The sequence below is a fragment of the Neophocaena asiaeorientalis genome, unplaced genomic scaffold (genome assembly GCF_003031525.2).
Source record: "Neophocaena asiaeorientalis asiaeorientalis breed wild unplaced genomic scaffold, Neophocaena_asiaeorientalis_V1.1 scaffold82, whole genome shotgun sequence".
Lineage (NCBI taxonomy): Eukaryota > Metazoa > Chordata > Mammalia > Artiodactyla > Phocoenidae > Neophocaena > Neophocaena asiaeorientalis.
In genome coordinates this window covers 1840193-1861894 of record NW_020173068.1, presented here as the reverse complement: position 1 = coordinate 1861894, position 21702 = coordinate 1840193, and the positions used below count along the sequence as shown (strand labels likewise).

Below are 21702 nucleotides of genomic sequence, written 5' to 3'. Positions count from 1 at the left end.
GGGTTGGGACCAGATCCAGGCAGGCAAGATAAATGAGTGAGATGGGCAGCATTGTAGAGCGTATAGTTAAAAGTAAGGGTTGGTAAACTACATCCCATGGACCGAATCCAGACCACCTGTTTTTGTAAATAAAGTTTTATTAGGACACAACCTCACTCATTTGCTTACACATAATCTATGGCTGCTCTCTAACTACAACAGTAGAATTTGAGTAGTTCCAACAGAGGCCATCTGGCTCACAAAGCCTAAAATCTTTTTTGGAGAAAAATTGCTCCCACTCCTGTTTTAGAGCATAAACTCTAGAGCTGGCTCTGTTGTTTGCCAGCTGGGTCATCTTGAGCAAGTTACACAGCAGATTCATTGCCTCTGAGATGGAAAATTTCACAAGCTTTGTTAATTTGTTCAGCTATGCCTTCTTCTCCTCTGTATATAGTTTGACCATTATCAGTTGTAGCACATCACGGCAGATTCCACTTTATTTCAGTTGTTGCTGTGAGGGTTTAGTGTGCTGTTATCTGTAAAGTACTTGGAGGAGTGTGCTAATCCATAGTAGGGCATATATACGAATTCGTTAAGCTTGAGCCCTGCCTGAATTCGGGGTAGCTGGTACTCATAACAATGCTATGAGGTGGGAAGCATTATCTACACCAGGGATCAGCTAACTTTTTTCTTTTAGAACCTGATAGTACATATTTTAGGCTTTGAGGATCAAGAGACAAAATCAAGACTATTATGTAGGTACTTATATAACAGGAGAGAAACAAATACCCACAAAGTTTTTACTGGCAAAATTCAAAATATGATAATAATAATCGAGTATAATTTTTTGTAATACAGGACTACCAGTGAGAAGAATGGAATTCTTTTGAGGGGAAGGAGGTGATATTTCACATAATAGAGGTTCAGAGTTACTATTCTGTATCATCAAAAATCAGTTGTCCTGCCCAGATAGCCATCTTTGCTGCCAGATCAATTTTTGTGCCAGACATGGCAACACATCTACCACCACAGAAAAAAAATTTGCCATAAAGCTTTATTACTGCCAAGCCATCGGACTGCTGTGCAGTAGGGCAAGTCAGGATATTCAGTTTCTATTTCTGATAAAAATTCACAGATATGAAAATGATTAAGTCATGAGAGCAAATGAAGTTTACCATTGACACTATTGACTCAATTGTACATGATAGATTCAAATATTTTCTACAGATTACTTACTGATGAATAAGAAAATGAATAACCACAGTGTGCACACACTGAAATTTTCACAAGCTTTGCTAATTTGTTCAGCTCTGACTTCTGCTCTACATATAGTTTGACCATTATCAGTTGTAGCACATCATAGCAGATTCCACTTCATTTCAGTTGTACTGAATTCCATTCCATTCAGTTGTACTAAATTAGTGTTTTCTCAATTTCTTTGAGAAAATTTCACCCATATATGTCCTGCACAGAATATTCATAGGAGTTAATTCTTCAGTCACTTCAGACTTGGCATTAACTCCTCGAATAACAACTAAGCAGTATCAGAAACATCTATTGGCTCATTAAGAGCCAAAGAAAACCACCTGAGATCACTTGCCTTGTGTTTGAATGTCCTCAACTCTTCAAGCAACTGCTCTTGCTGGAAAATCTAAAAGTCTTAAGTATATTTTCTCTGAATACATTCCTTCAGCTCCTACAATTTAATTACTTCATCACTGGTAAATGAGGACCATGATTTTGGAAACTAGAGGAAAGGGTATCCTTGTTATATAGAGACAGAAAGCTTAGATAAACTATGTCCTTCAGTTGTACGGAAAGCTGAATTTGTAAATGATAAACTTCTATATTTAGCTGAGGATATTTCTGTTTTTTTTTTTTGAAGATCAATCTTAGTAAAAACTTTTTTCTCTGTTTTTTTTTAATTGAAGTATAGTTGATTTACAATGTTGTGCTAATTTCTGCTGTACAGCAAAGTGATTTAGTTATACACATATATACATGTTTTTAATATTCTTTTCCATTATGTTTTTTTTCCAGGAGATTGGATATAGTTCCCTGTGCTATACAGTAGGACCTTGTTGTTTATCCATCCCATATATAATAGTTTGCATCTATTAATCCCAAACTCCCAGTCCATCCCTCCCCCTCCCTCTCTCCCCCTTGGCAACCACAAGTCTGTTCTCTATATCCGTGAGTCTGTTTCTGTTTTGTAGATAAATTCATTTGTGCCATATTTTAGATTCCACATATAAGTGATATCATATGATATTTATCTTTCTCTTTCTGACTTACTTCACTTAATATGATAATCTCTGGTTGTATCCATGTTGCTGCAAATGTCATTGTTTTGTTCTTTTTAATGGATGAGGAATATTCCATTGTATATATGTACCATATCTTCTTTATCCATTCATCTGTCAATGGACCTTTAGGTTGTTTCCATGTCTTGGCTATTGTGAATAGTGCTTCTATGAACATAGGGGTGCATGTATCTTTTTGAATTATAGTTTTGTCCAGGTATATGCCCAGGAGTGGGATTGCTGGATCATATGGTAGTTCTATTTTTAGTTTTCTGAGGAACCTCCATACTGTTTTTGTGGTGGCTGCACCAACTTACATTCCCACCAACAGTGTAAGAGGGTTCCCTTTTCTCCACACTCTCTCCAGCATTTGTTATTTGTAGACTTTTTAATGATGGCCATTCTGACCAGTGTTAGGTGGTACCTCACTGTAGTTTTGATTTGCATTTCTCTAATAATTGGTGATATTGAGCATCTTTTCATGTGCCTACTGGCCATTTGTATGTCTTCTTTGGAGAAATGTCTGTTAAGGTTTTCTGCCCATTTTTCAGTTGGGTTGTTTTTTTGTTGTTGTTGAGTTATATGATCTGTTTGTATATTTTGGAGATTATAGCTGAGGATATTTCTAAGTAAAGTGTTGAAGGTGCAGCCTAGCTTCTTCTTGCTGTTTATACTAAAAATGTGAGAAGAAAGAGATAAATTGAGGAAAGAACTGATAAGCAAAAAGGAACCAGGACTTGATGATTTGGGAAATTCTCAGTCTGTCCAGTTTTCAGAAGACTCTAAAAACAGGTCCACTGTTAGGAAAGCATGCTCTAAGGAGAAAGCCAAGGAGGAGGCTGGACAACATTTTGCTAGTGCTTCTGAAGGATCTGAATATTCATTCACACAGATGATTCTTTTAAGCATGTAACTCGGATCCTCTCAACCATCTCAGCAGAAGCCAGAAATAGAAATGGAATTATCCAGGAAAGATCTGTGTAGGACCCTCTTGCGTAATGGACTGAATTCCCACAACATACATGGAAGCCCCACCAGGTATTTGAGATTGTTGTATGAGCAGTATCAGAGCTTGGACTGAAAGGGGCAGAGAAGAGACCAAATGAAGGAAAGCTGTTGGACTCCAAATATTCTATAGTCAGTAAACAGGCTGATCAAATCTACTCAGCTGAAACCTGTGCTACTCTTCAAGAAAAAGGAAGGTTGACTCCGAGGCCAGAGTCTTGGCCTGGACGGCAGAGCTGCAGGCAGGTTGAGCCGAGAGAAAATCATTCTCAGGCCTTTGAAATCTAATGGAATTTGGCTGACTGGACTTCAAAATTGCTGGGAACTGGTGACCTTTCTTCCTTCCATTTTCTTCCTTTTGGAATTGGAATATCTATAACTGTTATCCTATGGCTGACCCACCATTGTATTTGGGGAGTAAATAACTTGCTTTCTAGTTTCACAGCTCCACAGATAGAGAGAAATTTTGCCCCAAAATGGATCATGCCCAAAGTCTCACCTACACCTGATTTAGATGAGATTTGGGACTTTTGAGTCCATGATATTTAGATGGGATTTTTGGACTCTGAGTTGATGCTGTAATAGGTTGAGACTTCGGGGCATGTAGGGATGGTGGTGAATATATTTTGCAGGTGGAATGAGTGTGAATGTTTGGAGGCCAGAGAGCAGACTGGTGGGCTGAATAATGGCTCCCAAAGATATCCAGGTCCTAATCCCTGGAACCTGTGGATGTTACCTTATACATCAAAATGGTCTTTGCTTATCTGATTAAGGATGTTGAGATGGGGAGATTGTCTGAATTACCCAGATGGGCCCTAAATCACGTGTCCTTATTAGAGGGAGGCAAAGAGATATTTGACTATAGAAGAGCAGTAAGTGATGTGACCTTGAAAGCAGAAAGAGATTTGAAGATTCTATGCTGCTAGCTTTGAAGATAGAGGAAGGGACCATGAGCCAAGGAATGCAGGGAATGAAGCTGTAAAAGTTGAGAAAAAGAAACAGATTCTTCCCTAGAGCCTCCCTCTGAAAGGAGAGCAGCCCTGCTGACACCTTGGTTTCAGTCCAGTGAAACCATTTCAGACTTTTTGGCCTCCAGAACTGTAAGAAAATAATTTGTATTGTTTTAAGCCTCCAGTATGGTAATTGGTTACACAGTAGTCACTGAAAACTAATGCATCATCTAATACGTCATAATTCAATGACAAAATAATCCACATTCTATTGTGACTTAAGCATCACATTTGAAGTCCACTTTTCTTGTTTTTACAAAATGGGTATGCAGTAGTAATTTAAAAAATAGTAGGGATTTCCTGGTGGTCCAGTAGTTAGGACTCTGCGTTTTCACTGGCGAGTGTGCGGGTTCAGTTCCTGGTCGAGGAACTAAGATGCCGCAAGCTGCAGGGCACAGCCAAATAATACTACTAATGATAAATTAAATGTTATGATACGGTGATATGCGTGGCACTTGAAATGCTGTCATGTTATAACTACATCATTGCAATTTGTAGTGTGCTGTGCAGCAGTACTAAGCATTGAGATGGCCACAGATGTTTGCTAACACAACTACTCATCTCTGCTATTATAGCACAAAAACAACCAGAGACTATACATAAATAAATGAGCGTGGCTGTGTTCCAATAAAACATTTACAGACACTGAAGTTTGAATTTCATACTTCAATTTTTATGTGTCACAAAATATTATTATTCTTTTGATATTTTTCCAATTATTTAAAAATGTAAAAGCCATTCTTAGCCCACAGGCCTTATAAAAACAGGTAACAAGCCAAATTTGGTCCATGGACCATTGTTTGCTAACCCCTGATTGACACATAAGAGAAAAATGAAGCTTCTAGATGCAACATTTTGGAGGGCACTTATAATTTGACAGCCCCATACTCAATGTTTTATATGAATTCATGTCTATGTCCTCTGAACAATCTGAGACAAATGCTGTTATTATATTTATAATACCATATTGTATATACTATTTTATTATTGTACTATATTATATGGACGCGGAAACCAGGGCAGAGAAATTTTCAGTATCTTGCCCAAAGATATCAAACCTCTGCAGCACTAACCAATAGAACTTTCTATATGAGGGGAAAAAAATCCACATCTGCTCCTCAAATATAGTAGCTATTAGTCACATGACTCCTTGAAATGTGTGACTAAGAAACTGAATTTTTAATTTAATTTAATTTAATTTTAATAACCACATTGAAAAGTACAGCTCTAGTGGGGAGAGTGAGGGTATGAATACAGGCAGAAAGTGAGTAAGTTGTCCATGGTGTCCCACAGCTAATAAATGGAGGAGAGAGGATTTAAACCAGGAATTTCAAACCATAAATTCTAGTTCTTGGCACCAAAGCTACCAACCAAAAGCCAGGAGCAGACAGTAATCTCTGGGCAGGTATTTGTGGAAGGCAGTCTGCATAATGGTTCTTAGGTATTTGAAGAAAATCAAAATTACTGTTGTAAACTGTCCAAGAGCCTGCCCTAGGCAATACTGGAATTCTCATCTGAAGACTAATTGTAGGTATTTTTGAGTCACCATGAGGCTGTCCATCACATCAGTATCTGGAGAGCTGCCTCCAGGCCCAGGGACCCAGAGGAAGCTCCATGTTGGTCTCATAGCTACATCACAGGCCATTTTCTCCCATGAGAGTATAGGAGAAAACCCATTTTCATCTTGCCGAGGAAGGTACCAGCCACAGGAGACCGAGGTAGTTTGAGAGGTTGTGAGGCCCCGAGGACTTGAAGCTGGGAGCCAGGGTGCTAAGGCAGTTCTAAGCCCTCGCCTACAGAGCAGCCCCACGTGGGGGCTTTTTCCACTGCAGTCCCTGTGGAGAAGAGCTCTGTTCTTCCAGGAGAGTAGTCGTGAGTGGCGGCCTGGACCCTCCAGGGTATGGACACAATTGTTTATGCCATATGAACTTCACAGCACGCTATAATGTATTCTCTCCTCTTTCCAGTGGGAAAAACAGAATGTATGACGTCATCCAAGAGACGGTCGAAAACGATTTCCCAACCTTCCTGGGCAAGATTTTTGCTTTCCTCGCCAATCCAGGCCTGATCATTCCAGCCATCCTGCTGATGTTGTAAGTTAGCCAGGGGCTATGGCTCTGCCTCGTGGAAAACTCCCCGAGACTTCCTTGGCAGGTCCTTCTTTCTTGCCCCCTCAATCTGGATTTCCCAGAAGCAGATCCTCAGACAAAGACTTAAACGCAATCTAAATTGCAATTGGAGAGAGCAGTGTGTGTAGGGAAGTAAGACAGAGAAGGGACAGGAAGGTGCATTCTTACTACTGGGGTGACTTTAATCCTGCTGGGAGTTCTGGGAAAGTGTGCCTCTGAGTTATCCCGCTCAAGGGTGAGGGATCCGGGGCATCTGTAGACCAGCTCCCATCCATCACTGGTTGAGTGTTGCTGGGAGATGTGGAAGGGAAGAGGCGTTGGTTAATTGCCCGGCAGTTTGGGCCAGCTGCCTTCATGGACAGAATGGTTTCCGAGTGTGGGGCGGGGCTACACTGGCAGCTGTAAGTCTTTCAGTAAGCACACTGAAGATAGGGCCCAAAGCATAAGGTGAGTACTGACATTGTCTGCAGCACCCTCCAAAACATCCACTGGAAATATCAAAGACCCCTTCCCCAAGAAAGCTGAGGCCTGATGCAGCCTGTCCCTGGCTGGGTCCGCAGGACTTCTCTACAGAGCACCCCGTGCACTAGAGTGTTCGGTGCATTTGTCACCATCCCTCTCACAGACTGAAGATGTGGGTGGGTTTGGCGATATCTGTATCCCCAACACCAGCCCCATGCCTGGGGCGTAGGAGGCAAACAATGAACGCTCAAGGAAGGAGCAGGGCAGGAAATTGTGAAATATTCCTAACGTACAGAAACATACAGACAAGCATGTACAAGATCACAAGATTAAACAGATGTTAACATTTAGCAATATTTGCTTCAGACCAGTCTCTTTTTAAAAGAAAGAAATGTTACACTTCAAGCCCCACCCAGTCTTTCTCTCTCCCTCCCTCTCCAAAGGAGACCACTATTTGGATTAGTTTTCATCATTTCCAATCTGGACCATTTAATCACGTGTATGTACTATTGCTTTCTGAGTTCAAAAATTTTTCATGACTCGTTCAGACTACACAGCTTTCCTCACTCACGCTATGTTTGGGGGACTTTTTCATGTGGATACATGAGCACACATTTTCATGGCTCTGCTGTATTCCATTGTGTCGCAAAAATAATCAATAAACAATCTGTAATAGGAATAGAAAAGAGTTTTATTTGAGCCAAACTGAGGACTATCGCCCAGAAGACAGCTTCTTAGATAACTCTGAGAAGTTGCTCCAGAGAAGCATGGTTTTCAGCACAATTTTATATCTCGACAGAACAAAGAACATTAAACAAATCAGGGATACATTCTTTCAAGGTTTCAAAAAAAAAAAAAACAGATCAGCACATACACAGCGAGTCAGCATGGCCTTGGCATCTGGGAAGCAAATCTTATTATCAAAGGAGGACCAGCATTGGAATCCTAGGAAAGGAGACATTTAATCTTTATTTTTCACATGGACATTCTTTACTTCTGGTCAATGTGCCCTTTTCTTTCATAATTAAAATAGATATAGGAGGTCCCTGGTGGCCTAGTGGTTAGGATTCTGGGCTTTTACTGCCGTGTCTCGGGTTCAATCCCTGGTCAGGGAACTGAGATCCCGCAAGTCGCGAGGTCACCAAAAAAAAAAAAAAAGCAGATGTACAATGTATGCTTGATAGGTCACAAGCAGGCTGCTTTAGTTAGCATAAAATTCAAGTTAGCTCATGTATAAACCAGAATGACTTCCCCATACCTCAATATGTGAAAATTTCTTTTATCAGTTGTGTGATTAAACCACCATTTCTCTGCATAGAGATAGGTTGTTTCCACTTTTTGGCTATCTCCTTATATGTCTCCTTGCGCGCATATTACAGTTTTCTCTAAGATAGACTTCTAGAAGTGGTATTGCTGGGTCATAGGTATGCGTTTCTTCAATCTTTGAAGATAGTGCTGAATTGCTCTCCAAAATAGGTGTGTTTCCTTACATCCTTGACTTCAGACATCCTCTGCTTCTAGTCCCGGCATGAAGGAGGGCTGACATGGTAGTGACAACCACCTGAGGAAATTCTGGAACCCAGACACCAAACCTGACCTTACGGGGCGGCACAGGGAAATGCTAAGCTTGGAAACAGCCTCAGGAGGAACACAGCCACCCAGGAGCATTTTATCTTCTCTGATCTCTGGTTCCTCCCTAACAAATGGGCTATGAGTTAGGAGAGAGGGCAAGGCCTCGTGGGCGCCTTCCCAACAGATGGTGGTCCCTTGCCTGTCCTCCTTCTGGCCTCTTGTCGCCCACGGTCCCCTGAGTCTTTGCTTCAGGAAGCTCACGGGACAGCCTCTGACCCATACTCTACCAAAGGCTGCGTGGTTCCTCCCTTCTGCCTGTAAGAGAGCTCAAGGATTCTGCTGAGGTGGCTCCACCTCAGGATCCACCCTGAGGGCAAGGATCAGAAGACCCAAGAAAAGTGACAGACAAGGACAGGCTGTTGGAGCACCCAGTCCAGGAGGCATCCCGGGCTTTTGTGGCCCCTCCTTCTCAGGTGGTACATCCAGGACAAGCCCCAAATCCTAGATCCTGTGAAAAGGAAGCCCAGGCTATAGCCTCAAAGGACACCCAGCCACCCAGTCAGCCAGTGGGGGCTGGACTCTGAAAACCACAAGCCCAGGACAGACATTCCCATCAGTGCACCCTGTGTAGAGGGCCTTTGGGGTCTGTGCAGTTGTGTTTCTAGGCAAGCTTGGAGCAGGTCACTTAGCACCTCTCTCTCCCCTCTCTGCACTTGAAGGCTTTGGCATCAAATATGGTCTCCGACAAGTGCAAATAGATAGGGCGGCCTTGGGCAACTGACTTAAACTCTCTGCATTCCAAGATGCTGACCTGTAAAGACGGGAGTCATCCTTTCTTCTTCACAGGGTTTCATCAAAACCAGTGAGACGTGCAGTGGGATGCACATGGCACAGAGCCTGACACAGGGCAGGTATCCAGGAAACACATGCAGCTGTTTCTGCAGACAAGAAACCCTGCCTCTCCCCTGCCTCTTCAGGTTCCCCAGAAGAGGACTGATTCCTTTAGTTAACCTTTATTAAACACTCTGAGAACTAGAAATGTGTTCAATAAAATAGAGAGAGAACAGGGATGTCCAAGACCTTGTCAATAATGTTAAGTGGAGAACTTAAGATGATGGTAAGACCTCCCTCCACCCTGCCCAGAGGCAAATCCTGGTCACCTATTCCAGGAAGCCTGTTGTGATTCTTCAGGAAATGTGTCCAGCTCTTGCCATTTTCCAAGATCACAGTACCCCCGGAGCATGCTTTTCTCTTGCAGCCTGGCCATTTACTACCTGAACTCAGTTTCCAAAAGCCTTTCCCGAGCTAATGCCCAGCTGAGAAAGAAAATCCAAGCGGTGAGTCTGTCGGGCATTTTCATTCAAAAAGATGTTATGTTTTTGGTTTTTGCTAATTTGCTCTTTGAGCCCAGTTGTATTCTTTAAATGGCTTTCCTCTAAACCAAACCCCAAATTATCTGCATGGTAGGAAGCAGCCTTGAGAGACTCAATGACATGCATTTATATTCTGAGGGTATTTGGGAATACATAACAGTAATGACTTAAATTTTGAGCGGTTGCTAAAGAACAGGAGAAACTCAATAGATTAAACCAACGTTCATACACAATGAAACCAGTACCCACAGTAATTCCTACCTATTAAAACTAAAACTAGAAATACTAAAGAAAGCAGCATTGTCAGAACACCATAGTGCTTGTGCCCCATGACCTAAGGAGTCTCTTAAGTCCCCTCCACACTGGGGCAGCCTCTCTCAACATCTGCTGACACGCTGACTGCCTCTTCTGCTCTCCCAGCCCCCAACCCCACCTTCTTCACCCTCCCTAAGCCCTGCCTTCCTTGCTTCCTCACCCCCTCTTCTGGAACTAATCTCATCAGCCTCACTGCCAGTTCCCCACCCACACTTCCTTCTGTTGCTCTCACTGTCCTCCTGCCCAGGTATAGAAAACCATTGAAATACAGGATTGGCAGAGGTTCTGTTCTCCCCGGCCAGATGTTCCTTCAAATGCCATGCAAACCTGAGTCCCAGGTGCCCTCTCCAACCAGCGGTGAGGACAAGAACCGGCTATTTAAGGTGGCTGCCCTCTAGATCTCACCATCCTGGGCTCCAAAACTCAAACACTCATTTCCCTGACCAGGATCAACCTTTCATTTTTTTCCCTGCAGCTACGTGAAGTTGAAAAGAGCCACAAATCTTTCAAAGGCAGAGCCACAGCCAGAGATTCAGAGGACACAGCTAAACGCAACTCCAAAAATGCCACCCAGCTCACCAAAGAAGGTAAATTCTATTTCACGATGATTACTTTTACAACGCCACGTGGGAAAATGTAAAGAGCAAATGCTGTGAAATCAGATACATCTAGGATTGAAATCAGATTTCTGGCAATTATTAGCTGTATGAAGTTGGGCAAAATAAAACAAGAGTGAATCACAGGCAACCTCGAGGGGTGGTACAAATGAGGTGGGATTATGCATGTGAAGTGCTACACAGACTTCCTGGCACAGAGAACCAATGAACGTGAGCTGGTAGGAGGAGGAGGAATGTCTGTAAAATGGGGAAATATCAGGGTTGTTTCCCTCATTTCTAGCCCCTGAGTCTCTCACATTTTCTATGGTGGTGGTTCTTAGTCATTTCATCTTCGTTTCTGAAATGACTTTGTCTTCTTCACTCTCATTCCCGAGTCTGTCATTTCCCGTGTCATATCCTCTTAATATCTGGCTATTTAACCCAATGTAGGAGCATTGGGTTTGTGTCCCATCCAGATCCTTTAAGATGCTCTGAGGTTGGCTGACATGGATCACAGCTGCCAGGGATGGAGGAGGTATTTGTTTTGTGTGTTGTTTTAAGCATTTTCTTTAGGAGGAGAAATTGGGAGATTTGCATCTAGCAGCTGCTACTCCCACCAGAACCAGTTTGTATTCTCTTAGGGAAAAGAGCAGCACTAGAATAGCTAGGATAACAGGGTGAGAAAAAGCCACACACATTCCAAAAAAGGTGTCACAGAGCTTCAGAGGTGAATAATCACAGACCATCTCTACCTTGGGGGTGAGGAAAGGTCAAATTGAAAGAGACCATCTCTGAGCTGATCTCATTTTCCAAGGATTGTCCCTGTGTCAAAATTAAAGTGTCAATATGCGGTAATTTTGACCTTCGATGTGGAAATTGAATGAGATGCACAAGAAATGGCTGGGAGTTTAGGAGTTAGAATTTTTAGTGCAGAAATTACTTATCATTTATTTGATGCCTTTGTAACATATAGGCATCTCTAGGAAACAGAACCAAGAAGAATTTAAGCACATAGCAGTATTTCCCTGAAGATGAAAATCCTCAGTTCTCGAGCTCCAATAGTGCAGAGAGTGACTGTAGAAGCAGATCCGGAGCAAGAAAGGGTACCTGTGTGTGTCCCTAGCAAACACTTGTTGATATTGGAATAGCAATAAGTATTAAAATAAGCCATAAACAAGTGGATGTTACAAAAAGAGGACAAGAGGTCTATGTCAATGTAGAACCTATTCCTGGTAAGTCTCCAAAATATATGGAAGGCATTTCAAAACTACAGACATTCTTGTCAGCAAGATCAGCTGCAGTCCACCAATAGCTTGGAAGCCTCATTGAGAGATGGAATGCAGAAGAGCGAACGGCTGGCACTTATTGTGGAGCAGAAGAAAGTGTTTTGGAGGGGCTTTTTTGTTTGTTTTTTTTATTATTTATTTATTTTGGCTGCGCTGGGTCTTCATTGTGGCATGCAGGATCTTTAGTTGCAGCATGAGGGCTTAGTTGCAGCATGCGGACTCTTAGTCGCGACGTGGACTCTTTGTTGCGACATGCGGACTCTTAGTTGCGGCATGTGAACTCTTAATTGCAGCATGCATGCAGGATCTAGTTCCCAGACCACAGGTTGAACACTGGCCCCCTGCATTTGGAGAGTGGAGTCTTACCCACAGGACCACCAAGGAAGTCCCTATAGAAGGTGTTTGAATTCACTTAATTTTTTCACACAGGGCAGGAAATGGAGTAAATGTGATACTATGTTGTCATATCACCAACAAAAACAAGACAGAAAAATGGAATGAAACTATTTGGACACCGATGGAAGGAAAAAATAGGTTTATAAAACATTTAACATGAGAAGGCAAGAATGTTACATTTGACAGTGGTCCATTCATGTGCCCATGATCTTGGGTGGCCTCGGCCTGCAGTGGCTTTAAGCAAGGTTTTGGTTCCCGGCCACAGATTAAGGTAGGGTTGCAGCAGTGAGAGTGCAGAATCCTAGCCACTAGACGAATGGTCAGTGATAAGGCCCTGACCCTTCAGCTTTGCAGAAAAGAGTTCCCACAAAGAAGGAAAGTAGTGAAACAAAGTGTTTATTAGGAGGAAAAAGTACAGTACTTGTGGATAGACACACGGGTGGGCTGAGAGAGAGAGTCACGCCCTTGTGGTAATTTAAATCACTTATATGGGGCATTTCTTCTGGGTTTCCTTTGGCCTATCATTTTGATTTGCCTGGTTCTGAGTCTGTATTTGGTATATCTCAGGGTCCTCCCCTGTGTGTGTGAGCATCTCTCAGCCAAGATGGATTCCAGCAAAGAGGCCTATGGGTGGCCTTGACATCACTCCCCTTTTGACCTCCAAGTAGCTTTCTAGTCAGGAAGGTCTCCTTGACTTGAAGAATGAGAAATATGTGGTCTTTTATCTCTCATCTGGGCAGGACCCAGCCTCCTCTCTTGATCGTCCTGCTATTGATATTTTGGAGTTTCTTCTGTCCATGTGGAATGAACTCCAGCTGCTTACCCTTGGGGGGTGGCCCCATCTATCTCCTACCTCACCTACAGTCCCACTGTTCCTGTCCACCTTACCCACTCCCTTCCCCTCCTTTCTCTACTGCTGCTGATCTAAAGTTTGCCCCTCTCCAAATTTGAATTTTTTATTACAGATCTAAAGCTCTTTCTTTCCATTTTATGCTGATTAAGTCAATATTACAGTATATGAAAGGGTTATGTGAACACATCAGTGGGACTAGGGTGTGGGGGAGAGCTGAGGAAGATGGTTAATCTTTCCCTGGAAAACTCCAGTAGCCTCTGTTGCTGCCCTCATTTAGCTTCTCTTTCTTGAAGTTAGCACTAGAATGACACTGATGTAACAAACAGGCCAAAAACAGCTAATGGCTCAAACACAATAAAACTTTATTTCTCACTCCATAATGTCCAAATTGGGTGTTTCCACTTGATGACCAATTTCTTCCCAAGTGGTAATATTAACGTAAGTTTGTGTGCCTGATGCCAAAATATTGGCTCTCTGTGCACTGATGCCAAAAGGAAATATGAAGACAGAGTTCTGGAGGAACGAGAAAGAGTACCTTTATTCTTTGCCAGGCAAAGAGGGAACACAGTGGGCTAGGGCCTCAAGAACTGTGCTCCCCTCCCTAGGGAATAGAGGTTTATATCCCAGAGGTAGGTGGTCAGGCTCAAAGTAATGAAGGTCTTGCATGTTTTTCTTTTCTTCTGCAAATTTACAGCCAAAGCTGGCCTCAGGCGGCTCAGCAACCAGATCTGGTGTCCCTGAAGTTATCAAGACATTCTTTTTGAAATGTAGAATGCTACAGGGGAGTGTAGGGGGAGAAGAATGCCAGGTGCAGAGAACAATTCCTATGGAGTCAGAGAGTAATTAGCTTTGTTTAGCTTTGTGAAGGACAAGTCTAGCTACAAGTGTTTGTTAGTAGTAACCGCTAAAGAGTAACCAAGATTGCTTAACTCTTTCAGGCCTGTTTATTCTGTTTCCCCAGCCTGTTCATTGTTTCCTTATTTTCCTTGTTTATCAGAAAAGAAAAGTCTCATTTCTATTTAAGTCTTATTTCTATTTTTGCTGCAACATGCCCAACGCACAGTGAGGCCAAACAAACTGAAACTTCGGAGTTTGGAGCAGAGAAAGTTTTATTGCAGTGTCATGCAAGGAGACAGGTGGCTCATGCCCTAAAAGTCCCAAGCTCCCCAGAGGGTTTCGGCAAAGCATTTTTAAAAGCTAGGTGAGGGAAGGGGATCATAAGGTGTGTGATCAGCTCATGCAGTTTTCTGATTGGCTGATGGTGAGGGAACAGGGTGGTGTCACAGGGGTTAATGTTATCAGTCCTTAGGCTCCAGGAGGCCTGGGGCTATGTGCTCATGGTCATCAAGTAGTTAACTTCTTCCATTTGGTGGGGTGTTTTCACATCTATGAAACAACTCAGGAAATGTGCATCAACTACTGTTACGTAGGTACTTCAGAGAACAGCTAAAGCAGAGGATATGGGGGAAAGCCTGTCCCAGGAAGGCCCCATAGGGTCCTGCTCCGTTACAGTGATGTGGGGAACCCTGGCTCTGTCCATCCTGTGATTCTACCTGCAGCAAGCGGGGACGGGGAGGAGCCTGGAGGTCACACATGGACATGGTGCCCATCAAAGCCTGGGCTTCAGCCACAGGCCATACCATCCACGATGTAAGCTTAGTCTATCTCTATGTCCCTGGAACTGGATTTGGTGAAGAACAAGCCAGTAATTGCCCCCAACTCAGAGTTGAAGGAGGGAAACAAGTAAGAGAAAGAGCTGGAAATGGATCTGATTAGCAGGAGCACCATTCTGGGGTTGATCCGAACAGTTTCCACAACCCTATTATCATATTTGACCCTGGTAGCCACCTGTGAGGCTGTTATTATTGCTCCAATTTTATTCTCAAGAAAACCAGGCTCACAGAGTCTAGCCTAAGGCCAGCATTCAAAATCTAGTTCTCCAGCCAGCTCCTCCTACACAGCTGTTTGTGCCAAGACTAGGCCAAGGTGCACCTAGATGCCTGAGGGTGATCCGACCATTCTCACATCACTAAAAAGGACTGAAAGCTAATGACAGCACAGGGCAGCTCCAGAGAGCTCCAGTTCCACACCAGAAAACTGTAGGGAAACCTCCCACATCCTCATTCTTGTCTTGTTCATTTTGCAGGGACCGCACATCACCCTGCTAGCCCAAGCCAGACCCTGGACCAGAAGGCGCAGGGCTCTAGGGCCTCCAGTTCTGCTGGCAGGACTGTGTCGCCTGCCTCCCAGCAGCCCCTGGCGTCAGACCAGACTCTGGCCAAGCCCAGCCTCAGGCTTGTCCTTGGAGGTCAGCCTCTGGAAGGAGTGCTCAGAGACCTCCCCACTGACAGCTGGGACTAACGGAGCAGGGTCCTGGGGCTGATCCTTGGACCCCCACCGGCTCATCTCAACCCCACAAATCGTTCTCTCTTCCTCTCTCTTCTCACACACATGCACATTCTCCCTCTTCTCAGTGAACGTGGGAACCTTGATTACTCAGTCTCAAGCCCTTGTTTGCTACCAAAACAGGAGGACAATCGCTTTATCCACCTTTTAGAAGAGCTGAGCCTTCCCCTCACTAACTGCCCTTCCCTGTATCTTGGCTCAGGCAGCTCTAGACCTTGCACTCACAGCGGTTTCCCTCGGCTCCAGACTTGGGAAGAGGGGGCAGGACCATGACCACCATCATAGACTTTTTGCAAGGAGCCCATGTTGGGACAGGTTTCTGGCAGCCCCATCAACTGGGAGGAGGTTGCAGAGGGACCCACATTCCTGATCACCACCTCTATCCAAAGGAGGTGAGTCAGTGTAAACAAAAGGTTGAAGAAGCCGATGAAAATAAAAGTAAATGAACTGAAGTCCAGTCTTGGTGAGTGGGAAGATGGTGATTCCCCAGAAACTAGCCGGAGGGGAGCTGATGCCATCAAGCACCAAAAATGCACTGGAGTCTCCCTGGCAGCAAGGCAAGGAGAGAGAGCAGTGTGGTTCTCCTTATCTAACTGAAGGAAACAAAATATTTCTCAGGGCATAAAAATCTTTCTCATGCACGAAATTCTAAAAGGAATTTGATTGTTTATTGTAAAGGGACACGGAAGATGGTTTTGGGGGGAGTTTTGCAAAGGATGCAGTGCAGAGCCTTGTCTCTGGCAACGCTATGTGTCACGTACTGGTTCTGTGCAGAAGTCTCATGGGGGCATCAGCCCTGGAGGCCAGACCGCTGAAGAGGCCTTGCCAGCAAGGGCAAGTATCAGCAGGGTGCCAGTAACAACCCAGGACTTCCAGTGGTTACCCTCAGGCTTCCAAGGTTAACCAGTATCCCTACATACCCACCACAAACACAGACAAATTATCCTGTTCTGATGACACACAACTTTATGTGAAGGAATGTATTTGTTATCTGTTGCTGCATAACAAATTATTCCCAAAACTTAACAGCTTAAAACAATAAACATTTATTATCTCACACAGTTTCTGTGAGTCAAGAACTTGGGATTGGCTTCACTGGGCAGTTCTGGTTCTGCATATTGCAGTCAAGATCTGAGGCAGGGCTATGGTCATCAGAAGATTTGACAGGGCTAGAAGATATGTTTGCAAATGGCTCACTCATAGATGCTGGCAGGAGCCTTCAGTTCTTTGCTGGCTATCCACAGACTTGATTACTCCCCACGTGGACCTCTTCATAGGGCTGCTTGGGTGTCCTCACAACACAGCAGCTGATTTCCCCCCAGAGCCAGTGATCCGAGAGAAAGCAAAGCAGAAGCCACAAGCCCTCTTATAACCTGTTCTAAGAAGTTACACTATCAATTCCACCAGTTTCTATTCATTAGAATGGAGTCACTAAGTCTAGCTTACACTCAAAGAGAAGGAAATTTGGCTTCATCTCTCGAAGAATTTTTGGACATATTTTAACAGGAGATCTCCTAATTCGAATAGTTACCAGATCTCTATCAAGAAAACGCTAAAGCTTTTTTGAAAGACATCCATCAGAGGATTCATTAATGATGGCTCCTGCTACTGTCAAGTGCAACAGGAAACTAGGTGAGCTAGGGAGTTGGGTAGAGAAAGAAGGCAAGGGTAAGAGAGGAGGGATGTCCATGTGGTGTGGCTTTACAGCTGGGACATGTTGTTAGAAAACTGTCTAAATTGTGCTTTCATCTCTGCATTCTCAGGTTTGATCTTCCAGCTAATTCCATCTTAAAGCTTCGCTACTCAGCCTATCCAGGGGTCATCAAGCATGAAGACCACTCTTCCCTCCTTCCCTCTTTCCTTCCCTTCCTTCCTTCTTTCCTCTCTTTCTTTCTTTCCTCAGCTCACCTAAGAATGATTTGAACTAGAAAGTCTATTTAATAATTCATCCGTAGGAATATAACTGGTATCTTACTGATATTACCTTAGTTTGTCTGTGCATTTGTCTTACTGGAGGGAAATGAAAGAGACACTGAATTTTTCTGTCAGACACTATTTCTACAGGCTGATCCTTTCATTTCTAATAATATACATGCTCAATGTCTATAAAGAGCTCCATTATACACAGAACCACATAAGTAGGAATACACTTTTGCTGAAGATCAAGGGGGACACCTGATCACCCCGTGACTCACAGAAACTGGGAGTGATGAACCAACCAGTAGGTACCTGGGCAGGGTACCAACAGCATCCACTACACTGGTGATCCTCAATTCAGATATGCTTTGTAGAGCCCTACCCAAAGCTGGGGCACCAAAGTTCCACATGCTGTATAACAGACAATAAGGAATAAGCCTGCCAAACAAAAGGGACATTTGTCTCTCTTGACCTCAGCAGAAAGTGCTGGACAAAAAGTCTCCTTTGAGAATTTATATCCACAAGGCAGCCCTCACACAGAGAATCAAAATCCCCATACCAGCTGCATGTTCAAAAAAAAAAAAAAACTCAAATGGAAAATTTAATTTAAAGTGATCTTAGGTTATTTACCATCACATCAAAAAGAATAAAATACTTAGGAATAAACCTACCTAAAGAGGCAAAATACCTGTACTCTGAAAACTATAAGATGCTGATGAAAGAAATTAAAGACCATGCAAACAAATGGAAAGATATACAGTGTTCTTGGATTGGAAGAATCAGTATTGTTAAAAAGACCATACTACCCAAGGCAGTCTACACATTCAGTGCAGTCCCTATCAAACAACCAGTGGCATTTTTCACAGAACTAGAAGAAAACATTTTTTAATTTGTATGGAAAAAACAAAAGACCCTGAATAGCCAAAACAATCTTGAGAAAGAAGAACAGAACTGGAAAAATCATGCTCCCTGAATTCAGACTATACTACAAAGCTACAATAATCAAAATAGTACGGTACTGGCACAAAAACAGACACATAGATCAATGGAACAGGATAGAAAGCCCAGAAATAAACTCACGCTCTTATGGTCAATTAATCTATGATAAAGATGACAAGAATATACAATGGAGAGAAGACAGTCTCTTCAATAAGTGGTGCTGGGAAAACTGGACAGCTACATGTGAAAGAATGAAAGTAGAACACTTCCTAACACCATACACAAAAATAAACTCAAAACGGATTAAAGACCTAAATATAAGACCAGATACTACAAAACTCCTAGAGAAAACATAGGCAGAACACTCTTCGACATAAATCACAGCAATAGTTTTTTTGGATTCATCTCCTAGAGTAATGTAAACAAAAGCAGAAATAAACAAATGGGACCAAATTAAACTTAAAAGCTTTTGCACAGCAGAGGAAGCCATAAACAAAATGAAAAAACAACCTATGGAATGGGAGAAAATATTTGCAAACAATGCAGCCAACAAGGGATTAATTTCCAAAATACACAAACGGTTCATACAGCTCAATATCAAAAAAACAGCCAATCAAAAAAATGTCTAAATGGACATTTCTCCAAAGAAGACATACAGATGACCAACAGGCACATGAAAAGATGCTAAACTTCACTAATTACTAGAGAAATGCAAATCAAAATTATGAGGTATCACCTCACACCTGTCAGAATGGCCATCATCAAAAAGTCTAAAAATAATAAGTGCTGGAGAGGGTATGGAGAAAAGGGAACCCTCCTAAACTATTTGTGGGAATGTAAATTGGTGCAGCCACTATGGAGAATAGTATGGAGTTTCCTTAAGAAAACTGAAAATAGAGTTACCATATGATCCAGTAATCCCACTCCTGGGCATATATTTGGAAAAGACAAAAACTCTAATTCTAAAAGGTACATGCACCCCAATGTTCATAGCAGTACAATTTTCAGTCGCCAAGACATGGAAGCAACCTAAGTGTCCATCAACAGATAAATGGATAAAGAAGACATGGAATATATACACACACACACACACACACACACAATGGAATATTACTCAACCATAAAAAAGAATGAAATAATGCCATTTGCAGCAACATGGATGGACCTAGAGTTTATCACACTAAGACAGACAGAGAAAGACAAGTATCATATGATATCACATATGTGTGAAATCTTAAAAAAATGATACAAATCAACTTATTTACAAAACAAAAATAGATTCACAGACATAGAAAACAAACTTATGGTTACCGAAGGGGAAGTGGGGGGATGAATTAAGAGTTTGCAATTAACAGATACACATTACTATATATAAAATAGATAAACAACAAGGATCTATTGTATAGCACAGGGAACTGTATTCAATATCTTCCTAGATATTTATTTACAAAACAGAAACAGACTCACAGACTTAGAGAACAAACTTATGGTTACCAGGTGGGTGGGAGGGATAGTTAAGTTTGGGATTGACATGTACACAGTGCTATATTTAAAATGGATAACCAACAAGACCTACTGTATAGCACAAGGAACTCTGCTCAATATTATGTAGCAACCTAAATGGGAAAAGAATTTGAAAAAGAATAGATACATGTATATACATAACTGAATCACTTTACTGTACACCTGAAACTAACACAAAATTGTAAATCAACTACACTTCAAAAAAATTTTAATTAAAAAAAAAGAAAAATAGGGCTTCCCTGGTGGCGCAGTAGTTGAGAGTCCGCCTGCCGATGCAGGGGACGCGGGTTCGTGCCCTGGTCCGGGAAGATCCCACATGCCGCGGAGCGGCTGGACCCGTGAGCCATGGCCGCTGAGCCTGCGCGTCCGGAGCCTGTGCTCTGCAACGGGAGAGGCCACAACAGTGAGAGGCCCGCGTACCGCAAAAAAAAAAAAAAAGAAAAATAGTAAAGAACATTAGCTACTAAAAAAATATAAAGTGATCTTAGGTTACTAGTGCCTCCAAGAAAAAGGGGGGGAGGGAGGAGCAAAGAAACAAAAACAGCACAAAAAATACAAAGCATATAAATATAAATAAATCAGAATATATCAGGAATCAAAATAAATGCAAATGGACTAAACCCTCCAGACAGCAGACAAAGATCATCAGATGGATATTTTTATATCTCATGTGCTGTTTCCAAGGGATACCTTTAAAACCTAAGGACCGGTGCATATGGACTTTATCCTTTTTGGTTCCTAGGGAACAAAAACTGAAATTCAATCTTCAAGGGCAAAATCACCAGATGTGTGCGTGCCATCCAATTCTGTAAATTGGGATTGGTTTTGAGTGCTGAAGATTTGTATTAAAGACAGTTGTCTGTAGTATTGTGCCACATAATTTATTCTTCAATGCAGTATGAGTTTGGAAAATGTAAAGAAAGGCCCAGCATCACAGTCAGGCAGATGAGGTATGTAGATCATACAGATCTCTCTATCACTGACTGTGTCTGGAGAATTAACCATATAAACCCAACTTCCAAACTCTGTTGTGAAGATTCAACAAGCAGACACATGTAAGACTAAGTGCCAAGCATTAGGCTAAGCGCTCCATAAATAACAGATATTATCACATATTATTATAAGATCAAACATCCTCAGGCTCAGGTTATGAACACAAGCAGCAATGACTGATCAAAACTTTTACCCTGTACTCCTAAATGATCGTCCTAGAAGGCTTCCCATTCTTCTGAGTCTTTGTGAGGAAATGTTGCATATATGTGTAACTCATTACCAAAGAATGTTGCAGGGTTTCTTTGGCCTAGGAATTGCTAGAAGCCTTTGAAATTTTATGTGAAAAATTCACGAAGTGAGTGTGAAGTGCCGCCACCCTGTGGTTGTTTCATGCAATGTCCTTTCCTGAAACTCTCCCTGGTCCCTGGAACTTAATAGCACATTCATTTCCATAGATCCCCATTAGTGTTGCCCAGAGTAAAAACTCTGTGTTAATTTATACCAAAATGACACAGTGAGCCAAAGGCTGGGCACAATAAAAGAGGAAGAGATGCTATAGTGTATTATCCTTCCCAATGGGTGAACACAGAGAAAAGAAAGACCCACATGGCTTTTTTTTTTTTTTTTTTTTTTTTTTCTTTACA

At 42.4% G+C, this 21702-nt stretch overlaps 1 protein-coding gene across 1 annotated transcript in view; it reads left to right on the top strand.

The window, feature by feature from the left end:
* Positions 1-15670, top strand: part of TMC2 (transmembrane channel like 2) — an 81887-nt gene extending 66217 nt beyond the window's left edge. Inside the window, exons 17-20 of the mRNA XM_024743185.1 lie at positions 6265-6390; positions 9719-9797; positions 10624-10735; positions 15426-15670. Coding sequence (XP_024598953.1) covers positions 6265-6390; positions 9719-9797; positions 10624-10735; positions 15426-15640 — 532 coding nt within the window. The 3' untranslated portion in view covers positions 15641-15670. The remainder of the gene's footprint in view (positions 1-6264; positions 6391-9718; positions 9798-10623; positions 10736-15425) is intronic.
* The last annotated feature ends 6032 nt before the right edge of the window (positions 15671-21702 follow it).